Here is a 24149-nt window from a genome sequence, read left to right on the forward strand (position 1 = left end):
ATGAATAGAAATAAGTTTACCTAAGAAATCAGGTTGCCAACTCATAGGAAATCAGGTTGCCAACTCATAGGAAATCAGGTTGCCAACTCATAGGAAATCAGGTTGCCAACTAATAGAAAATCAGGTTGCCAACTCATAGGAAATCAGTTTGCCAACTCACAAGAAATCAGGTTGCCAACTCCAGAATCACCATCATCTCACTTATATGAATAATTTTATTTACAATTTCTGATCGATTTTTTTCCTGTATTTTATTATCTAGACTTCAGGCTTTGCAGATAGCCTAACTAGCCTAGAATAAACGCTCCTGGTACATGGTAAGTCTTTCGAGGGGGTCCGAACCCCTGGATCCACCTAAATAGGTCCTTACCCGCACCCCCACTTTGACCCAGCATTCCTAAAAAAGGAAGCCAAATAAGTAACAAATGGTATGACCATGACTAACTACTAAATAAAATAACTCCCCCCCCTTTACGAATTTTACTTTTTATGTTATTGTTTTAGTATCGTGCAACCGATATTTTGACACTTGGAAAAAGCCTACCTCCGTGGCGGAGTGGTTAACACAGTGCGCTACGTAGCCAGGGATCCTGGGTTCGAATTCTGGACATGGGTGTTCTTTGCGCGTGTCCCTTCATCAATTTCATCATTCGTCTTTGTTGTCGCGATTAGCCAAAAGTGGCAGAAAAGGGAAGTGAAATAAACCAAATCAATCAATGTCCCAGCTATCTCTGGAGGAAGCGAACGAAAACATGTCTCGGCGCAAGTAGTGATGGCTCCACCAATAAACACTTGAGAGGGAACGGGATTGTGTGGAGGGGTGGAAAGCAGGGTTGTTAAAGGTCGAGGAACCTAAAAGTTGTAATGGGTTCTGCTGAAGGACCGGAACTTTTTTCCTGGCACAATTTCAATTCGGTCCAAGTTGCGTATTGTTTCATTGAAAAAGAGGTTCCTGGATATTATTTTAATTGTTCCTGAAAAAAAAAATAGATTCCTGGACCGTATTTAAATTGATCCTGGAAAAAATGTTCCTGGACCGAATTTAAATTCATGCCAAAAAAAAACGTTCCTGGATCAGAAAAAAGTTCCCGGATCGTATTGAAATTGATCCGGAAAAAAAGGTTCCTGGACGGAATTGAAATACGTTACAGATAAAGGTTCTTTACGGTCCAGAACCCATTTACGCTTGCTGATTTTCTCTCCTGGACCGGAATTGAATTTATTTAAAACTCCTGGACCTTTAACAACCCTGGTGGAAAGACTGCAATTACCAGCCTTCGCAGCAGCTTATACTACTTCGCTCCACCCACTCGATCACCTCCTTCTCTGCAGTAATGCTCGGCCTTGCTTTAGAGATAGCCGGGACAGAGTATGGTGCGTGCAGTCGGCCGCTTCGCACATAAGAAATATCATAAGCGTATATATTTTATGAGTCTCTAAAGCACAGCATTGCCTTCTATCATACATCCTATTGTTACTTGACAGACCTAAATTACTGTGAGAATACCATTAAAATTCGATGAGTACGAATACTTTTTACACTCAACGGTTCACACACAAATGCACGCGAAACTAGCGACCACCTCGACTGAAGATAAACCGGTGGCACAATTGCATTCCTCGCTTGAACAACAATCGTCCCAGTCGACCTGTAATCATTGTTAAAGTGGCTTGCATCACAGCCACGCATGGTATGTGAAAGTTGATGCATTCGTCGCTGTCACGTTCTCCGCTTTCACCGCCGTGTCATAAGCGCAGGTGGGGGAAACGTGACTTCCAGGCTGTATCTACACTTGGTAATCTACGCGAGGAAAAAGTGTGGGAGTGCAGTGGCTGGGTTTCAAGCTTTGAATGGGCCAGGTTTACGCTCCACTCGTTTTTACTACAGTTAAGGGACTTGAGTTTTTCTTTATTGGCGCTCAATTTAGCAGGGCCTCGTTTTAATTGGATTTACTGTACGTGCAGGCGATATTGCAAGCCGGTATCTGTTGATTGTGGTCTTGGGTTTATTACAAATTCAGCCAAATAAGAAGAGGTGTCGGGCAGTCTGCTGTTCTATTGTCTGCCACATCCAGTTGGCGGATGACTTTGATGGTTGGTTATTCATTGCTGCCAATAGTCTTTGTGGGTGTACATGGGCGTCCGGAAGGGGAGGGGGCAAGGGGGGCCGTGCCCCCCCTAGAAAATGAAAGTCAACCAAAAATTATGTATTTCACACATAATTTCATTTTAGCTACAATAATATGTGTTAATTATTGCATGAACATCAAAAATTCAAATTTAAGCCATTTTTTTTTTTTTTAGGGAACAACACTATTTTTGGAGATAATGTGCCTTCTTTGCCCCCTGGAAAAAATCCTGCGGACGTCCATGTGGGTGTATTCCCCTGGTCGGGTTGCAATGTCAGTCGCGAAATGGACGAGTAGCGTCGGCCGTCATGTGGCAACGTTTCTTCTTTGATTGAATTAAGGTTATTTTACACCGCTTTTCTGCCACTTTTGACTAATCGCTACGACGAGGAAGAGCGATGATGATACGATACAAGAACACCCATGCCAGGATTCGAACCCCGGACTTCTGGCGTCGTAGCTCGTTGTGCTAACCACTCCACCGCGGAGGTCGGCGTGTTGCAACGTTGTCAATCGTAATTCTGCCTTTGCTTTTGTTTTGGTTTTCATTCCCTCTTTTGCTATTTGTAATTTTTTTTTTGTCTTTGCTGTGGCAGACACTATGTCTTACGGTAGGTTTGTAAATAGCTGTCACTAAATTTAGTCTTTTTACTAAATTATTTGCTAATTTTAAACAAATGAGCAGATTTTGCTGCTGGTGAACAAGAGTTGGTTTGTCGTTTTTGTAAACATGCGTGGAGTGTTCTTTCTGAAGGCACCCAAACGTCAGCATCTCTCCCACGTAGTATATCCTGGACTGCATTTTGCAGACTAACGAGGCTCTGGCGTCTGGACCAATAGCCAATATAATCCTCTGTGGGACTTTGTTGTCTCTTCATCTCTTTCATCTTATCTTATAGGGGCCTCCCCGATGGCGTAGTGGTAGCGTCGTCGCCTTGTAATCAAGGGGTACCGGATTCGATACCCGGTGGAGGTACATAGTGGTTCGGGTCCCACTTTAAACTGTAGGTCAAGTCCCGATTAGCCTTACTTTGCATAAAGTGGACTTAAAACTCAACAACAACTCAACTCTTTCATCCTCATCTTCGCGATTAGCCACAATTGGCAGAAAAGCAAAGTGATTTTGTAATGTAATTTGGCATTGCTTTTCTGTCGCTTTTGACTAATCGCGACGATGAGGATGAGTGACGAAATGATGAAATTTATAAAGGGATTCGAACCCAGGACTCTTGGAGTCGTAGCGCGTTCTGCTAACCACTATACAACGGAGGTCGGCAGAAAAGTAAAGGCAAATTGAACAAAGTAACAAATGTTTTGTCAGCAGAACCTATTTTCATGTTATTTGTTCCTGCGTAAAACTGCCATTACGTATTACACGTAACAGCTGGACAATATGCTCTTCCACAAGATATAAATATTGTTGCTAAGCAAAAAGCTTTTCCCTTGGATATAATTGCACCTATACACATTTCCAAAGTCTAGTACAGTATAATAACCGCCGTCACAATGAGAGCAGCACAGGCGAAAGTGATGGCGAAAAAAGATGTGTATAATAGCGACCGCCTTTCAGTGGTCACCTTCACCGAAGCCAGGATCGTGCTCCTCTTTTTCTCCCACTTTTTCTGTCCAAAATGCAGGGTAACCTTCTGCTCGCGTTCTTATCTGACAGATGTTACGGCCAGGTGGATCGGCACACGGCGACAAGGAATAATGAAGACGCGAAAACCTCCCGGGCCAACGGCTGAGTCCATACACTGACGGAGAAAAGGAACAGTCTGGTGTTGCGTATTGGTTGTGACATCCAAAGACAGGGATGGCCAAATCTGGATATTCTGATGTCCGAATCATCTCTATATTTGAGTTATCCGTATTATCTGGGTAGTCATGTTATCAAAAATATCCTGATATTCGGATTATCCAGACAGTTTTATGGCTTCTGTGCATGTTATTTTATTCGTCATGTTTGTATATATTTCCGTACGGATTCTCCACAAATCCGTCATTGAATCTCTTGGTTTATCCGTTTACGTATTATATAGGGATGTGCCGAAGCCGATTACAGATGTATGAAAATCGGCAGAAATTGACATCGGCAAAAATCCAATATTTAAACAGGTACAGATTATACTAGAGTTTTTACCTTCTAATAAGTTATATATTCTAGTTTTGTAAGAGTTATTGAAAATTTGGTTATGATTCATCATTATTGTAGAGTTTTTGTAATAAAATTATTGCAAACTCATTCAGACGATCAACCTAACTTTAAATCGGAAATAAAACAGTACATTGCTGAACCAGGATCTGCTGTTGTATTGGAAATTCAAAAGTGAGTATTCAAACCTGAAGCAAGTGCTGAGAAAATACTTGGGCATACCTGCTGCATCAGTATTCAGTGATTGAGTGTTCAGTGTTGCTGAACAGATTTGAGATAAGAGAAGAAGTAGGTTACTTCCTGAAGTGCTTCCAAATCTCGCAGATTTGGCAGAATCTGGCAGAACAGGAATTCATTTTGCATTTCAAAGAACTCCTTGTGTACTAATGTTAAATCTCTTGAGAATCCATGTTCTTCTTAAAGGTTCACATAACATTTTGTAGATGCAAATGTACATTCGCATCTCTTGAGAATATATATGTATATACATTACATATGATATGCAATAGAAATGTACATAGCAAATTTATTTTGTCATGCTGAAAATAACATCCCATTTCTGTTTAATAATCTTATGTATCGGAATCGGTTAAATATCGGCATCGGTTCCAAAAATTATCGGTGAGTACATCGGCATCGGTAAATTTTCAGCTTCGTCACATCCCTAGGATATCCCATTTCGCCTAAAATGGCGGATAGCTGTCAGATCTGATGGACAGGTGCTGATAAGCCATTAGGCGAAATGGGATGCCATCATGGTTTCTATGGCGATGCTGTTAAGATGGCATTAAGTGGCATTTGTCGATTTGTGTATTTAATATCAAAAAATGAACGCAACAACCTGTCCACACTGGGTACAGTTGCAATAAAATATCGACCTTACGCCTACCCTTTGGAATCATCGGTGGCGATCTGTTCCAGATGGTGTTTAGTATTTAAATGTTTGCCGTTTTTGACTCCCTACACCTCTGCATTACTAAGTTCAGTGCTCATGGCGTTTGTTTGCTTATTTTTCAGTGTAGATCATTTGTGCAAGGATAAACTCGGAACCTTTATTTGGCAATTATTTAATTAATTTCATGTAAACCCTTCTTACCAGGATAAATTACTCAACTTGAAAACGTAAATAGTGATCTGCACCAGGGTTTGTACGTACCAGTCAAGAATGTCAGCAAGTCAAGAAAAAGTCAAAATCAACAGGTAGATCAAGAAAGTCAAGAAATTATGCTTTTGGTCAAGAATTTTTTGCTATTTTTAACAGTAGACTATAGTGAATTTACATTGTTATATATACCAGTACTGGGCTTTGATAAATTTGAATATTTGGAAATCTAAAATTGTAGTGAGTTCTGGTTAAAAGAAATACATTCCTCTATGCATGAAGTTTTGTAAAATTATTAATCGAATTAATGTGGCCACCCCCCCCCCCCCCCCATCCAGGATGAAGTCTGAAGCATTAATTTTTACATGCACTAATGACTAAATCTCTTGTTAAAGCAGAACTTCAGTTTTCATCTTCAGCCTTGTGTTAGGGGTTTTTCATTTAATAAACACATCTATTATCTTAGTTTTGAAAAAGTCATGAAGAAGTCAAGAAATTTCCTGCATCGTACGAATCGATACATAATTTGTAAAGCAGTGAGATGGAATGTAGTTTTTCTTTTCCCGAATGAGCTTTCATATACTAGACCCACCCTCCAATCAGAGGATTTGCGCATGCCTATGGTTAGAAAGCCTTCACCTTACAGTGACTTGGCCTTTCGAACTGTACTGTGTTCCAGCATGCTCTACACAAATGCAGACATGGGTCATTCTTCATGTTTTGTACTGAGGTAGTGCGAAAGACAATTGTGCTATGACGAGTACCACCAGCCATTTGTCATGCGCTTTGAGGTCTTCCAGCCATCAGGATTATTAATTTGCAATTAGAAACGAAACAAGTACAAGCCCTGCCTGTCGGCGAAGTGAGGATAACTAGTTCGCCAAATGAACAGCGGCTCATTACATTCTCAGATTGATCACGCGGCGCTAGCCTCGGCAAACTGCTAATTCGTTGCAGCAGTTGATTGTTGATAATTACTCCTTTTTTTAAACCCTCTTTCGTCGCAGTCCATTTATTTCCAAGCCGTTGCTTTTTTTTCCTCAGCCGCGTATGTGTGTGGCTGAGAACCAGATTTGGGAGTTAACGTTAATTGGTATGCGTTACTCTCTTGCTGTTACAAATTACCTTGACGGCTAACAGCCTGTTAAATCGACACTCTCCAGCTCGGCCACTAATTATAATGTGTAGCCTTTTTGCCCGTTTGTTACTTGCATACTGGCTACAACTTCTGCCAGCCTAATATAGAGTTATCACTCCCCGACCTTTACGTGTTACGTAACATGTTCTGCCTCTCTCTCACACACACACCGCTCTCCACGTATGGAACGAGGAAGTCAGATCTTGGTACCCTACCCTGTGGTGATGCAGCATGGTGCTCTTTTTCGACCTTTTCTTCTTCTGTTATGGTCGGAAAAACAATTAGGGATGCTTGTAGTTACGGTCTATTCTGCATTTTGCCACCTTGGCATTTGCGTGCCTCAAACCTGCTGTACGAGTTCTTGTCCCTTTCACCAGGGACGGAAGTGTGATTTATTTTTTTTCCTCGGGTGAAATCCCGTCCTTCTTCTGGCCAGAGTGGTTGCTATCAGACTGGACTTGGGTCTTCTTATGGCTTTCCTGGAATCCGAAAAACTCTTTGGCGATCAATCTTGTTGAGTGTATTTTCCAAAGTTTTGTCCAAAAGTATCTTGAAACTTGTTGACCGGATTGTCACAGGTGCAAATCAGATGAGTCCTCAGAGGTATTTAACTACACTCTGTAAAGAAAAAAATAGCGACACTTGCTCGGATATGGTTTTCACAATTATTTTTTTTCTCCTCAATGCAAGAGGCTTCCTCTGGTGTTACTCTGTTGCATGGAGGCCGATGAGTGCTTCGTGCGATGCGAACTTCCCGCCTGCACAATGCACCTCAAAAGCAACAGAGTAGCACCAGAGGGAGCCTCTTGCATTGAAACATAAAAATATAAATGAAAATAGAAAAGAACTGGGGGTGTTGGATAAATGTCATCGTTATCGCAAAACCACCTCCCGTTTCTTCTGCGATGATAGGAGTGAGTGAGAGGCATCACATGACGAGAGGTTTTAAATCGAACGAACACGACCGACGATGCCTCCTGTCTCTCTCACTCCCTCCTATCCGCTCCCTTGCAACGCTTCATTCGAGAACGCTCCTTCACAAATACGGTTGGTAGACAAATCCTGCTTTTCTTATTGTTTTTATTCACTTCATAATCTTGTGAAAAACATATCCGAGCAAGTGTCGCTATTTTTTCTTTACAGAGTGTAGTATGACACTTTCAGTTGAAAAGCTCTAGTTCTGCGGCAAGTTAAGGTCGTTAAAAATTGGTGACCCGACCTTTTATCTATCCTGGGGTGTAAGGGGTGACACTTCCTCAAGACACCTGAATGTCGACCACGCTTCCACGTAGTACACCCTGGGCTACATTTTGCAGACTTACAGGCTCTGGCGTCTGGACTCATAGCCAGTATAATCAGTTCTCTATGAGATTTGTGTTGTGTGCTGTCCATATTTGTTTTGTGATTATCCCTTCATCTATTTCATCTCTTCACCACCATCCATCCTCATCTTCGCGATTAACCAAATGTTGTAGAAAAGCAAAGTAAAATAATAATCCAAAGCAAAAAAAAGCGGAAAGCAGTTGTTCTTTTCAAGTTGAAATTCAAAGATATTGGACTTAGGCCTAACATTAAAATAAAAATGTTCTGGCAGTACTGTGGGGGAACTTCATTTCGACATCAGAATCTAGACATTCTTTCAACGCATTTTTTTTGGTACATCAACAAGTTGAAATTCTAAGATATTTGATTGACATTAAAAAAAAAATTGTTCTGGCCGGAACTTCATATCGACATCTGAATCTAGACATTCTTTCAACTCATTGGCACCACTCGCAAATAAATGAAATTCCCAGTATCGATGTTGGCATCATAAGAACAGGACAGTACTTGAAAACAAACTTTCTGATATTAACTTGAAAACTTTCCTGTTTTAGTTTTGATAGTACGTAGAGACTGAAACAGAATGGGACTGAAATCCTGGTCGAAAGAGTTTGGGTTCTGACTCATGGTTATAATGGAACACGTGTTCAAGACCTATGGCTGTCTGCCCTGTACTCCTCAGTTAAATGAATATTGAGATGTCCAACCATCTCTGCCGTATGTCTTTTATTCCCTCTGTCGCTACTAACCTCATTCCAGGTTAAAGGAATTCACTTCGGTTTCACGTGGCATCACGAGACTCTCTCGTCGAGAGGGAGATGAGAACGAGATGTTCCTTGTCCACGAGACGAAACGAGAGACCGCCAAGTTTTGTCTGGTTTCTGTAATGCATCCCAGTTTCAAATATCCGTGGTTACTTCAGTCCCTCTGAACGCAAATTGTCCAGGTTGAACAAATACTGGCTTCATAGATAAATTATCGAATAAGTACTTCCCGAGTAGTTACGTTTGAGCCCACAATCATTCAAAATTGAGGAGGTCGAGGCCAGTGTTGCCACATGAAGTGAAATTCGAACCAAATTTTAAACTAAATGGGATGAAAAATACCAAGATTCCATGGAAATTTTAAGACAACAAACTCAAAAATAGTACAGATTATATAGTATTTATTACTATTATTTTTAAAGGTTTTTAGTAAAGGGAAAAACTGAGCGCAAAAAGGGAAATTTTGACCCTTGGAAAGGGAAATTATGCCCTCAGATTGTGGCAACATTGGTCGAGGCTAGATAGTGCCAAGCCACATTTCCGTACTGGTGGGAAAGGGATGAGATACAGTTGCGTATGTGCATACGACAGATGGAAAATCAAGAGTTCTGTATTGTATTATAGTCTGCAATCTACCGGATATTGAAACCTTCAAAGTGCTAGTCATACTATATATGTACTCTAACGTGTTAAAAAACACTCGCGATCATTTTTAAGTTGATATTCCAATGAACAAGGAAATTGATGCCTGGTGCCAAGATGCTGCTTGTGACCAGGTTTAAAAAAAAACAAAAAAAACTGGTAGCCTTCAAGTACACTCTTGGGCGTGGTCATATGTTTCGGTTTCGAATCTCCTGCTAGACAAGGATATTGGTTTTCTTTGATGTCCTCGGTAAGTAGATACATTTCGCTAGAAACAGTGAAAACCTGGATGATCTTAGCCAGTAGTTACCAACCTTCTTGATCCCGCCGCCCGGTGATTTTTTTTTGTCAATGTCCCTATCCTAACAAGTGTAAATAGTTTTAATACGCGTTGATTAATATGTACCCTGGAACGCCATCTTTCCAGCTGGTAGTCATTGCACCTTTTCGGCTCTCTCGAGAACGTCGATCCCGTCAATCTCTAAATTTATTGCTCAAGCTGCATGATTATAAAGATATAAATAAATATTGTAAATCAGAAAAGAACAAAAACTTACTACGCAGCTTGGCACAACCCAAATGACACGAAGGTTTTGTTCCTATTCCTATAATGTCATTTTCGGCAAGTTATGACTCGCTGCATTTTGTTAAGAGAACCCCTGAAGTACCACAAAATTCAGGGGTGGGAGCTTAGTGTCCTGGTATCTTTAAGATAAACCAGGGCGTCATATTCGCGGAATTTTACGGTTCCTCCGCTTATCTTTCAAGTTTTATACTCTATTTGCTTATATACTGTAGGCATATACCAGATCGGGTGACCAGAACAATATATCGGCTATGGTCAGTGCCGGCGTGCCCATGATTTTCGAGAAGGGAGGGGAGGTATAAGTTTTTTGGTAATTAGCAGTCATTTTGTCATTTTCCTGTCTTGGATGTTCTTTTTTTTAGGAATACGTGGGGAGGGGGCTTATGATCTCCTTGGGCACCGCACTGGCTATGGTGAGTAGTTGTTGGCGGGTAACGATAGCATGAGAAGAGAGTGGAGTGGGTATATCCGAAGGTTCGAAGGTGGAATGTGGGTTAGTCTATGTAACGATACAAGAAAGTGTGGTTTACCTAACCCAGAAAAAAAATCTTAGCGGAATTGATCATCAGTAGGATCGTGGATGGATTGTCGCAATGATGTACGCAACGCACTTTGATTATCGTCAATGTAGGCACTGGTTAAAAAAAAACCGTGTGTCAGTGCACAGCTCGATTGCGAAGGGTTTGCAAACGCACAATATTGTCGCGTGGAAAGAAAGATTTCATTTTGTGCCGATTCCTCTTTCCGCTTATCTGCGGGACGCCTCGTCTTCCACGCACACACATCAACGCACGATCTTATTCTCGCGTGCGTGGATCGAGTCCCCTGAGCCGTGGCATCGGGGCCTCTTCCAGCGTTCAACCTTTCTATCTCGTGGAGCGTGAAACCTTTGTACGGTGCCCCCTCCCCTCCCGCTTCTCCCTCCAGAGTCTTCCGGTGGGAGTTGCCCCCCTCCCCCCTCTGACGCTGGAGTCTGCTTCCGGCGATGTAGAAAGCGGGCCCTCAGCTGTTTTTTCCCCCTTCGCGCCGGGACATCATACAAACGCGGACTCGGCGATGTATTTAGTGGTGAGATGGCTCGCCCTGTTTCTGTATGAAATTGTCTTCTGGGTTTATTGTGGTAAGAAAGCTGAACAATTTGTCCACCGTTGTGAAGTGCAAAGAGACACGTCACGCGCACATAAATATGAATATTCTATTCCTTTTTACCGCACAAAACCTAGCCACGAACAGCAGTAGCATGCCTAGTGGCCGAAAGGGAGGGAGGGTATACTTTTTTTCATTCAGCTATCTCTCCTATATTTTTTACGCTGTTTCTGAATTTGATTATTTTCTAAAAGAAAAAGCAGGTCATTGATGTTACTTATTATGAAAATGTACTTTTCAGCATAATACTGTACTGGATTGCACTATAGTCGATGATTATTTATTTCCTGTGAACTTGGAAGGCAAGGGTTATTATCATATTTATTTATTGTTATTATATTTGGATCATAATGCTTTGAAAGACAGTGGCAAAGATTTATGCACACTACTACACATTTAATTTTTGTCAACTGGATCTTACATCCTTTTTTTAATTATTCGATAAATATTCAATTCTTATCTATTTGCATTAATTTCCTTGTTTTCATACAAATTTTGGCGATCTTAAGTACACGCAAGCTGGATAATAAATATATAACATTATATATTCTTATACCACCTATTTATGTATCCATGTAATAATAAAAATGCAATATTGATAAATGTACATATTTTAATTAATAATTATTTTAATTATAAGATAATTATTTTAATTTATATTATTATTATTTTGGAAATATGCTTTAAATACCACGCTTTTCTGCCACTTTTGGCTAATCTCGAAGATAAGAATGAGTGGTGTGAACAGACATTTCATGGACAAGATACAATACAAGTATTATGCTGGCTGGCTATGAGGCAGTCTCGTTAGTCTGCAAGAATGCAGTCCAAAATGTGGAAATGAGGTTGACACTTGACCGCCTTCTAGAAACGTCATCCCATGCGAAGCTTGACAAATTTGATTATACATCGCACGGAAAATAATGAATTTATGCGAATACAACAGCCCTCCGTGACGCAGTGCTCAGCGTAACGCGCTAGGAAGTCGTAGGTCCCAGGTTTGAACTCTGGTTTCATCATTGATCCTTGTCGTAGTGTTTAACCCAATGGTTAGAACGGAGAGATAAAATAACCAAAACAGAAAATATAAGGTAAAGGTAAAGTGTTCCCCTGTGCATAGCACCACGCCATGAAGGCGTACAGGGGGTGTGGGGGTAACGCCCCACACTTTCTTGATCCGGTCGTGAGTGGGGTGATGTGATCTGCATCACGCCCCTGACCGCCTTTACCCCCCAGGGTTTCCCCCAGGTACCCATGTTATTCGACGCTGGGTGGACGCCGGGGCCGCTTCCATCGTTAGAAAAGTTCCCGGATTTGAACCGGCCGGGGATCGAACCCGGGACCTTTAGCAAAATATAAGGACTTGTGCTAATTAATATAAATAGATCCCATGGTAACTCAAACTAATAATAAAGTTTTCATTGTATCTGTATAAACAAAGCATTATCACTTATTTTCATTTGATTGAACAGTAGGAGTATGAAGTGTTCGTAGCTTAAACCAAAGTGCACAAATACAGAGCCTACAGGAGGAAGATGTTGTTTTCTGTTTCTGAATTCCAGCAGTCTTTTGCGCAGGCTGTAAGTAGTTTCTTTTGTAGTTTGAGAAGCGATTTCAAAGCGGTTTTTTTTTCCTGGAGGTCTTGGCAGTTATAAACAAAATGAACGTTCGATCCACATTTGGAGGGAGGGGTATAATGCGACTGTGTTCCTATTTAGAATAAGGACGGATTGAAGAAAGAAGTGCTTGCATATGCTGAGTACAGTATCACAAAGGCAATAGAAACAGAAAACCTATTTGAAAGGGAAACTTTCCATTCCGTGATGTTTAAAATTCTATCGTGGGGTCTATGGAGTGACCTTTTTAGAAGGTTGGTGTTGAAGAGTAACAAGGCTCTGGCGTCTGAACTCGCAGTCGGCATGATCCTCTGTGTGACTCGTCTTGTGTTCTCATGTCAACATCATCGCCTTTAGCCAAAAGTGGCAGAAAAGCGACAAATAACCAAACCACTCCGTCAAATCACTTCTAGCGAATCGAATATCAAAAACCCGAGTGAAATTATTTTCGATGTTACAGTTTGCATACACATAGAAAACGTATGTTTGGAATAACGAAAAAGTAGTTTCTGACACCAAACCTTTGTTTAAATAGGCACATTTGTTTACAGCTACTAGATAATTTCGTCGTATGAGAACCAGAGGAACGTAATTCCAAAAATGCTCATTCCAGTTATAAACTGCTCTGGAGAGCTCTCTCTACGTATTTGGTGCCATATCTCCACTTCCAATCCTTAGCAGAGGTGGGGATCATGTATCTCCGATTAACCGACTCTTTTTCAGTCAGACATATTCCTAAGAATACATATTTCTCCTCCTGCAAATTTGCTAAATGCGAGTTACGTCCCTAAGGTTCTCACATGATGTTTTGGTCAACGTTATCAAATTTAGCAAAGGCTACCAAATTTATCTTCACCAAAATGTTTAACGAAAGATGTTTTCCCATTCAAACAAATCATTTTTTCGGTGTAGATAGCGTCCCACTCTTGGATTTGTGTATATTCTCAATTCCCCTCGCAAATGTTACCTGCATGAATGCTGTTTCCCAACAAAAGGCAATTCTTCATCGGCTTGAAAGAAGACCCACGACTCAATGGCTATCACCCAACGCACACCTCTCCCACGTTTCTCTTGTGATGCTTCTATCGAAGAAATCAATATCGACCTTTCTTCACGCTTTTCTATCCACCCCCCAGCATTGAATATTCCTCTCTCCCTTTCTGCACTATTCCTCTTTGATCCACCTTTGGGAAGCTGCAGATAGCAATTGCCCTCCAAGCATCTTTTCTTTATTCGGTTCTCCTTCGGACATGGAAACTGCTTTCTTCCCTCTCTTTCGAGCAGTTTTGGAGATCTTAGAGATGATTATGCGTTTGACACGGGTCCCATTTCAATAGCAGGATTCAACTCGAAATCGCTCAGAGTTACTCTTCCGACCTACTCAAAGGTTGGTTATGAAGAATCTACAATTGTAAAGGCAGGAAAATGTCGGGAGGTTTTCAACCCTGCCCTACTCTTTCTCTTTTCTCTGTACAGATAAGAAGCGGGAGTTAAGAAAACCTATCACAAAGTTTGGTGAACGCGTTTGTCTGCATGCACTTGTCAGAAAACTTAAACCGAAATGTCACTGCATCTCGAAAATTCCTTTGAAGAAACAGCAAAATTCTGAAAAATGGCATATGTCAAGAAGTCCTTCGGTTTCATAAGCTAATCTGAGTATGGATTACTCTCGCCGTTGTCTAGATATTGTTGATATATTTGTGGCACCGCAAGCCTATTTTCAATCCTAAATATCAAAGCAACCGGTTAAGCAAACAGTACGAAGATTCATTTGCATGCTGTAGAAGGAATTTTAGACATGTCATTTTCTAGGATGTTTATAGGCCCAGCGCGGCCATATGAAAAGTATATTAGATCTGTTCAGAATTCCAAAGCATTCATCAACATCAAAGGGTCTTGGGTTCCATGTCCGGTGGAGGCACATAGTGGTTTGGAACCCATTTTAAATTGTAGGTCCTGCCCCGATTTGCCTTTCAATGCATAAAGCGGACTTTAAAATAAACTAAAACAAAAAAAAATGCGGTAAGTACTTAGCACATACGTATAATCTCCGCTCCATCCAGATTTATCTATATTTGATTCAAACGTGTCATATATACGTGCTCTGAAGAAATATAAGAAGGTTTGGATCATGTTTCAGATACAGATCGTACATACAGACGGTCAGTTTGTCAAAATTTCATGATAGCAGTTTCCGCTCTGTCAAATTCCAGTACCTCGGTTCCTGAATCAAAATTGGCTAACCGCTCTCTTATCGTCCAAATCATTTAAGATTCGGCTTCAGCCACCGTAAAGTAAGACTCTTTGTCTGGCTGGCAAACTTGACCAAGTGACTTCATGCGCAACAGCTCTCCCCCAGAGCTTTTGGTTACCATGACAACGGGCGAACGAGCGTTACCAATTGGCTACGGGGAATCGAATCTGGCTCGTATATGGGAATCGTTTATTATTATGGCACGCAAGTTGATTATCGGTCGTATACCGCTTTGTTAGATTGGTATTGATGATCTTTGCAGCTTCCTCGGTTGAATGGAATGATCATTTACTTGTCTGCGTGGATATATGTCTTAACATTTTTATGTTCTTTATTTCAGGGAGAGTTCCTGACCAGCATTGAGGCAAAATGCAGCGCGCTACGAGATTGAAGCTCGTGGAGGTGAACCCACACTTGGTGTGCGTGCTATGCAAAGGTTACTATGTGGACGCCACTGCCATCGTTGAGTGCCTGCATTCGTGTAAGTATTACTTTCCTTCATTTACTGTTATAGCGTTTGTTTGAACAGAAAATGTATTAATTCCAGTGACCGTGAAGTATTTTCTAAACTACGATGCACTATTACGGGTATGATGGCATATGAGAGTCCTGCATGGGACCACTTGTACTCGTTCGTCTCCCACCCTCGAGCGTGTACAATAGAATATCATTTTAATGTTACAATATTTTTAGCCACATATTGCAAAATATCCGCCTTGGTAGTTTCAGCCCACAATCATCTATTTCATTGTCATATATCACTGTATTGGTAAGATAGGCTAAACTACATGGAGATATGGCTCTGTTCACTTAAGTTTCACTGCTTAATTTCACCTCACGATGCATATTGGAGGGTCCACTACCACAGAAAAATGACTGTTATAAGTGTACTACTGGGTTTCGAGCGTATACCGCTTGTTTTGCCTGTTCGAGCGTTATTCGCTCGAGCGAAGCAGCTCTCAATTCCGTACGCTTTCTAGCGTCGTTTGTGCGAACTATTCGGCGCTCGAGCGTAATGCTCTCCCTGCAGAACACTAATAACAGCGTATTGATATTGTCCTCCAAGGTTCTTACCACCAGGGAAGCCTAGTGGTCGAGTGTCATACAGCAAATCATGAATATTATTTCAACTCGTCCTCAATTACGTTCTGGACCTTTTAACTTGGTCCATCAAAGTTGTTTTCGAAAATTCCGCGCATACATGTGTTCAGAATTCCTTCTAGAGCATTCAAGTGTAGGTTCCTTTCACTGTTTTCTAGGTATTTGTGATTTTCGTGGCCCCGAAATTTATATTTTTTTTTTATGTAGAATGTTAGTGTGTTTCTTCCAAACTTGATATAATTTCGAAAACATCGTTGATAAGTTGCGGATTCTGATGGTTTCGGGTGGATATTTAAGTATGTACTTAACTGTCAAAATTACTCAATTAATATGCATCATCTCTGAACAAATGCTTACCGACAGTATCTCTTAAATGTAAGCTACAGAAACCCTTAATCGGTAGCAACTGTTTTTATAAAGAGCGCTGCAAGAGGAAAGAAAGGTGTTTGTACGAGGAAAAAAGTGTTAATGATTAAAAGGAACTTCATTATCTAGTGGTGCCAACTTTTATATCATTTTGTAACCAAACGGCTGTCTCCTCTCAGACCTTTTGTTTTGTAAAGATGTGTATAACGTCGTGTTCTGGTGGACACCCCCTCCCCTTTGTACTATATTTCTTCGTTTTCTAGTTAGAATTGATTTTATTATCGAAATTAGAATTTCCGAACTTCTCTTTCAATTGGAGCATTCTTGATCACAGAGAAATGTTTATTCGGAATAACTAAAAATATAGCTGCTGGTGGCCAAACGTTTGTTTAAATAAACAAATTATTGTTTTGCGGCACCACTTTTCTTTATCATTTATGAACAAATCGGAGTGCGTTTAGAATTTAGCAAAAGCTACCATGGGTTTTGGTTTCTGGTTGCTAAAAAGCTCAAAAATCCTTAATTCAAACAAATCAATTTGCAAATAGATAATTTATTATTTCCAAATGAATGAGAAACCTGTGCGTCGCCACGTCTCTCTGTCTCTCTATCTTTTGCGCGCGCGTGTGTACTGTATTTTCTATGGAATGTAGTGGCGTATCCAAAGGCTATTTGTGGGGTTACCTCACTCCTTTTTTGCCCAACATCCCTGAAAATAGGGAATGGGAGAGAGAGAGAGAGAGAGAATGGAATTCACGAAAATGGCAAAATATGGTACTGACTCTTTTAGTCAAAGAAATCCCCTCCTCTCCCTTCCCGCACGCCCACCCCCACCCACACACACAAACAAACACACACACGTGAACTATCCTGAAGACGAAATCCCGGGACAAGGAGCCACCAGCATCGGTAATGTTCTCGAAGTTTAAGTCCACTTTATGCACAGACAGGCTAATCGGGACTGGACTTACAGTTTGAACTGGGATCCCTCACCACTATATTCTAAGAACTACTGTAATATTCTAGACCATGAATGGATATAATTTCTAGTGGATAGAGTTACATAGTATAGGATCTTCCTGTTTGTATTCACTGTTATGCAAGTGTAGATATATATACGTAATAGTTTTGTGGCGTGGAATGCATTGCATACATATTTTTTTTATTACAAACAGCCAGCAGCGTAACTTGAGACCTAACTTTGTGTGTGTGTGTTGGGGGGGGGGGTGCCACGAACCTCAGGTACCAGAGAGTTTAAGTTTAAAAAAATATAATATGCAAATTTTAATAAACCTGAAACTTTTTGGGCCAGTGCCCCCCCCCCCTTGCCCCGCCTTTGCAAACAACTAGACAAAAGCAAAAACAATCGGCAAGCATTTTTTTTCAATAAGTTTAAATTCTAAGATATTGGACTTGACAATGTAAAACACTTTTAAATGGCGTTACTCTGCGGGAACTTCATATCCGAATCTAGACGTCCTTTCAACGCATTGGCACCACTCGCAAAGTTTCCAATGCTTTAAGAGGGTGGGGAAGGCCTTGTGAGAAATTGGTGCCCTTGTTTTTTGATTCCTTTTCTTCCCCTTTCTTCGTTTCTTCCCCCTCTAAATCCCTTTGCCCCGTTCCCCCGGGGGGTTGGAGCTGCGAAGTCTTAGGATTAATGGAGCACCGAAGCTTCAGAGGGTGAGAGAGAGAGATGCGGGACTTTTTTCTTAACACCCCTCCCCCCCTCCTCCTCCAATTCCTTTCCCTCTTTAGTGGCTGGAGGATAAAATCTCACTCGAAGAGCCTCTCGGATGTAACCTCAGACAAAAACTTCCCTTCGCGGGAATCCCTTTTATTTTTCACGTAAACCTTGATGGTCTCTCTCAGTCATTGTTTTTTCCTCTTTTCCCCTTCAATGCCTCATTTTGTCTCAGTCGGGCGGGCTTCTATTTCCGTAAGATCTTTGCCTTTTCTTTATATTCCGGTATGCTTATAGATCGGCCAGTCTAGCGTGATGCGACGAAATATCTATTTGTTGCTTACCTTCAGGTGGTGCGATTTAAAGAAGTAGTCTGTATTATAAACAGAGAAGAAAAGTTAATTTGGATTTACCCAAATAAAGTTTCTCGTCACCAAATTTTTGTTTAAATAGGCGACAAAATGCCGACTTCTGTGGTGAAGTGGTTATAACACCATTAAGCCTTGTTTCCATGATATGAAAAACTAAATATGCTGACCAAGGCAGTAATTTATTTTATTAAAAACATAAACTAAACGTAACGTTTCAACCTTCTAGCAAGGTCTTCTTCAGAGACTGTATCAAGTACAAATGTAACAAGATACAAAAACAGGGCATTATATATACACAAACATACACGGAATGTTTGTGTATATATAAAATGTACAAATACAAATGTAACAAGATACAAAAACAGGGCATTATATATACACAAACATACACGAAATGTTTATGTATATATAAAATGTACAAATACATATGTAATTGTATTACATTTGTATTTGATACAGAGTCTGAAGAAGACCTTGCTAGAAGGTTGAAACGTTACGTTTAGTTTTATGTTTTTAATAAATTAAATTACTGCCTTGGTCAGCATATTTAGTTTTTCATATCTTGGAGTGGTTAGCACAGCGTGCTTCGACGCCAGGGGTCCTCGGTTCTAATCCTGCCCTGAACATGGGTATTCTTTGGGAGTGTGACTTCGTCAATTGCATCATGTCATCACTCATCCCCATCTTCGCGATTAGCCAAAAGTGGCAGAAAAGCGGAGCAAAATAAAAAGAAATACCCACAGAAATACCACAAAGGAATCTGGTTCTTTCAATCGTGGAGTCCCGTGTTCTATTCCCATGAGGATCACCACACTTTACTGTTCAGCATTGTTTGCTTGTTTTCTAAAAGTATGGTGGGTTGGTCGAAGGTGAAATGAAAGTGTGGTGGTTTTCGAAATATTTTTCCATTGTGTCACATCGCTGGTCTACCGCACTTTCTGTTGGGCGAGGTTGAAGGCATTTCCCATTCATCAGTCAACGTTCGAAGGCTGTATTGACGGAGGGGTCGTCCCCTGTTTTGTTTGAAGAGAAACCGGGGGAAAGTGCCGCATTCGGTACAGTAGATAGTTCTGAAAGAAAAGAATGGCGCAGTGGAATACTTCTATTTGCAAATGCAGGATCAATTTTCATGAGGAATGCGCTTGTTCGCTGCAAACAAGCCGGTTCCGAGAATTCCGCTATGATATTTCAAATTCTGAAAAATTACAATGCCAGTTTGGTGGACGAGTGCGGTAAGTGTTCAACTTTCCGGTCTCGACACCAGAGTTATCTAGTTCTGCCTATGAAAAGGTAGAGTTTTGCGTTAAATGTGGGAATGGGGAAGTGATGGGATCAAAGGAATAGGTACTGGGGGCATGGGCGTCCGGAAGGGGGAGGAGCGGGGGGAAATGAAAGTCAAACAAGAATTATATATTTCACACCGTAATTTCATTTGAGCCACAATAATAGCCTATGTGTTAATTATTGCACGAACATGATATATTCAAATTTAAGCAATGTTTTTTGAGGGAACAACACTATAATTGGGGAAAATGTGCCTTCCCTGGAAAAATATTTCGGACGTCCATGACTGGGGGGTGAAACAAGGCTGCGTGCGTACTCTCTCCACTTCTATCCATTCTGTTTATTAATGATATTGTATATGAACTGTCACGGAAGGACACGTAGCCTCGGTCGATTGCGAACACAAAAATGCCACTATTACTGTACGCTGATGACCTAATTTCTACCGCAATAAAACAGCTACAGGAATGTTAAATGGGCTGCATATGTGCTCTCCATGTTAATATTAAGAAAACTAAAGTCATGGTGTGTATTTAATTGATTGAGTTGGTGTTTTAAGTCCACTTTATGCACAGTATGGCTAATCGGGACTAGAGCAAACCACTATGAGCCTCCACCGGGAATTGAACCCGGGACCCTTTGATTACAAGGCGACGACGCTACCACTGCGCCATAGGGGAGGCCCGTCATGGTGTTTAAAAATGGATATGTATTTGGTAGGGACAAACAATGGGAATATGGGGGACATAACTAGAGAGGGTAAAACAGTACGATTACTTGGGTATGGTCATGACAATGTCGGGTAAGTGGACAAGACAGGCACATAGAAGTAAAGGAAGAGCTATCCTTTCATCGTTTTAGCCAAAAGTGACAGAAAAGATATTGAGAACCACGAAAAGAACAAATTCGAATACGTAAAATAACATCTGCTTAGAATTCTTTCTAGAGCATCGTTTCTCAACCTATGATCCGCGACCCACTGCTGGGTCCCGAGGAGGCGTTTGGCGGGTCACGAAGTCGGGCTCGAAAATTTATTTACTGTGTCTTAAAAACCTATTATATTTAAATTACTAAGATATATTGTTTTAACAATCTTAATTCAATCCGTGTTGTACATAGTCTAAACTCTATATTTCTGGTATTCGCGCTCTACCGTTGCTTTTTACTGGTATCTCTCTGATGTTTAACTCAAGGGAATCGACCACATGCATGTCGACTTAAGGTGTCGCTTGATATTTCCAACAGTCCGTGTGTGTATGCGGTTGCCATACATAGAAATTACATATGCGTAATTTGTTTAAGCAAGAGTAAAAGAGAGCTTTTTAGAGTACTCGATGTTAGCAAATATATATGATTATAAACTGGGTGCACACCCCTACTGGGTCCCATGAAGTGTAATATCCTTCAAGGTGGGTCCTGGACTCAAAAAGATTGAGAACCACTGTTCTAGAGCATCAAGTGAATCTTCGTGTGGTTTGATTTCAGTATTGTCTAGATATCTATGATACAAAATAGGCTTACGGTGCCATGAAACGAGACAGTATCGAAAACAAACGACATGAAGATTCACTTGTATGCTCTAGAAGGAATTAAAAAGAAATATAAATGTTCAGAATTTGAAATATCATGGTGGTGTTTGGAAAGGAGACTAGTTTCCGAAAACTATTTTTGCCAGCAGAGGCCGAAAGAGGTTCACCCAGCGCGTGCGGAAGCTGCACTTGCCGAGGTTAATTTCCGCATATTTACCTTTGATATCGGAAAGGTGTATAGAAAGTTGAATTTCACAGCGACTGATCACTTTTAAGGCCTTGATAAGTCGATAAAAAAAGTACCGTGTTGCAAGTAGCAAGAAGTGTTTCCACATCTGGGTGAAGTGGTATGGCGGTCGTACACACAGTAGAAGCGAAAGGCTGCCTGCTCAATGAGTCATGGCTGTGCAAGGAAGCGATAGCGCAGGCTCATAAATAAATCCTGGTCTTATTCAGTAAGCACGGTTTACTGCAGAGACCCTTGTCTCAGCGGTGAATGGAATGAACTGATCAAGACATTCATTGTCGGACTTCTCACCGTGGCGCTGGAGTACCACTTCCGGTTTGACTCGACCAATCCCGTGTGTCAAGAGCAACAAGAAAAACTAACTTGGATGCATCCTATAAATGCTATAGATATAAATAATGGTCAGATATTCCACACGCTTTATAGGGAATCTTAATAGCAGTAGCATATTGGAAGCCATTTCTCCAGGTCCAGCTCCAAGTTTGTTTTAAGTTCAGTTTATGCGCAGATAGGCTGATCGGGACTGGACCTACGGTTTAAAGTGGTATCCGAACCACTACGTTCCTCCACCGGGGATCGAACCCGGGACCCCATGATTACAAGGTGATATTGTTACCACTACGATATCGGATACGATATCATCTTATCACTAGACCTACGACTTTTAGATTCTAAAAAGTGTGTTTTTAGGTTCCTAATATAGGCTCTAAAAATCCTAAAGTAGGTCCTAAAAATCTTAAGTTAGGCTCGAAAAATCTTGAAGTAGGTTCAAAAAACTTAAAATAGTTCCAAATTCCTGAAAATGCTGATGGCAATGAAAATGGGACGCCTATCCTGAAATACGCACTATCTTGCATAACGTTATGTGTGTTGCGTAACCCTACGGCGATGGCAGAACTTACGATTGGAAATTTTCTATTAAAATCCACTCTTTGACGTATAGTTAGGCAACAATCTTTTTTCATGTTATCCACAGTCAAACTCCCCAATTTTGTCTGCGAGGATCATCTTATATGCTGAAAATAATCTTTCACCAAAAACATAGTCAGTTGTGCAAACTTCAATGATATGTTAGTTTGCCACAAAGCACCGAAGTGACGCGAAAGTGAGCAAGACCACACAGATCAGACCATTTTGAATTGTACAGGTAACAGTGGCAGCAGACATTTTGCTTTGTTTAGGGATTTGAAAAATCACCATGGACTTGGAGGAAGGAAAATAGGCAGAGAGTACGTTTCAAACACGTTCGTCATTGAATTTTTTCGTGACCAGACAAAGCAAATGGCTCTGTGTGACATAAAACTCCTGTAAAACCTTTAAAAATTTATAAAAACCTAAAAAAAAGGCGTGATTTAGGTGCATAAACCTAAAATAGGTTCTAACAAGCAAAATAGGTTTTTTAGTCACTATTAAACTTAATCAGTTGTTGCGTTTTTAAAACGAAACGCTGACATAACTTATTAGTTTCTTACATACCTTGTAAAGGAAAAAATAGATTAAAAACCTAAAATCAGAGGTCTACTTATCACCTTCAATTATCATATTCGCGATTAACCAAAAGTCGCCACGATAGGTTCTGGATTTAGATCCCGTTCTGTGCCAGCAGTGGCGTGCTCAGAATTTTCGAAAAGGGGTAGGGGTGGAATTCGTATACTTTTTTAATGAAAGTAATCAACCCCTTTTTGCCATATTTTGCTGCCTTTGACGTTATTTTTGGGGGAATACTGGACCAAAAGAGGGGTTATGACCCCCACCAACCCCTCCTTAGGCACGCCACTGTTTGCACGAGAGCCCTCAACATCGCGATTAAATGAGTCCGCAGTGTACACGTTGCAACAGGTGAACGTATGTGCACGGTCATTAGATCGCGTTCTTATTTTAAACTTGCAACACGCCTTAACTTATCCATTGACTGTTATAGCGGTAGCCGTATGATAATAGCACGAAACCTGACGTATAAATGTTCTCGAGAGTAGCTCGAAAGTCGTTTAATTAAGATGAAAATCGTTGTCGTTGTGCGGGAACAAAAAGCGGAGTTGCCTTTGGGCGGTACTTTACCCACATGTCTCGGATGCAGAGTTCGGCCCTTTTTTAGGTATCCTGACCTGTTGGTACTGTTGGCTAATCGACTGAATACAAGTTAGTGGAGCCTGGATAATGACTTGCGTGTGTAATCTGAAACTTTCGTATACTTGAAAAGAAAAAAAAAAAGTGATTGCATTTCGCCAACAAAACTTAAATTACCTTTCCTGGACGCAGAAGTGCAATTTTTTTTTGGTAACACGTTACTGTTAATGTCCTTCCATGTCTGGGGAAATGGTGGTCGAAAACCCTCAATTTCCGGTGTCATACAACTGCCAAAAGGACCATAGTCATTTTTTAAGGATTACTGGACATTACGTAGTTAACATAATATATAGGGACGACTACACGAGACCCACATAAGATTATACTGGCTGTGAGTCCAGACGCCATAACCTCGCTTGTCTGCCAAATGCTGTCCAAGATGGATTAATAGATAAAGCAGTCCTAATTCTCTTGTTAAATACAGCTTCAGTTTTCATCTTAACTGGCCTTATGGTATGGATTTTTCATTGAATAAATATATAGCTATATATTTTAAATTGCTTATTTCAAACTTTATCTGCCGGCCCCCGTGGCGGAGTGGTTAGCGCATCGCGCTACGACTCCAGGGTTCACGGGTTCTGGTCCCGG

The 24149-nt window shown here is 40.8% G+C and overlaps 1 protein-coding gene across 3 annotated transcripts in view; it reads left to right on the plus strand.

The window, feature by feature from the left end:
* LOC145998787 (uncharacterized) overlaps positions 1-24149 on the plus strand; it is a 166998-nt gene that overhangs the window by 77838 nt on the left and 65011 nt on the right. For all 3 annotated transcript variants that reach the window (XM_083135380.1, XM_083135379.1, XM_083135381.1), the window contains exon 2: positions 15193-15333. In XM_083135380.1, the coding sequence (XP_082991506.1) occupies positions 15222-15333 (112 nt within the window). In that variant the 5' untranslated portion in view covers positions 15193-15221. The remainder of the gene's footprint in view (positions 1-15192; positions 15334-24149) is intronic.

The sequence above is a fragment of the Lepisma saccharinum genome, chromosome 14 (assembly GCF_977018435.1).
Source record: "Lepisma saccharinum chromosome 14, izLepSacc3.1, whole genome shotgun sequence".
In the NCBI taxonomy this organism is placed as follows: domain Eukaryota; kingdom Metazoa; phylum Arthropoda; class Insecta; order Zygentoma; family Lepismatidae; genus Lepisma; species Lepisma saccharinum.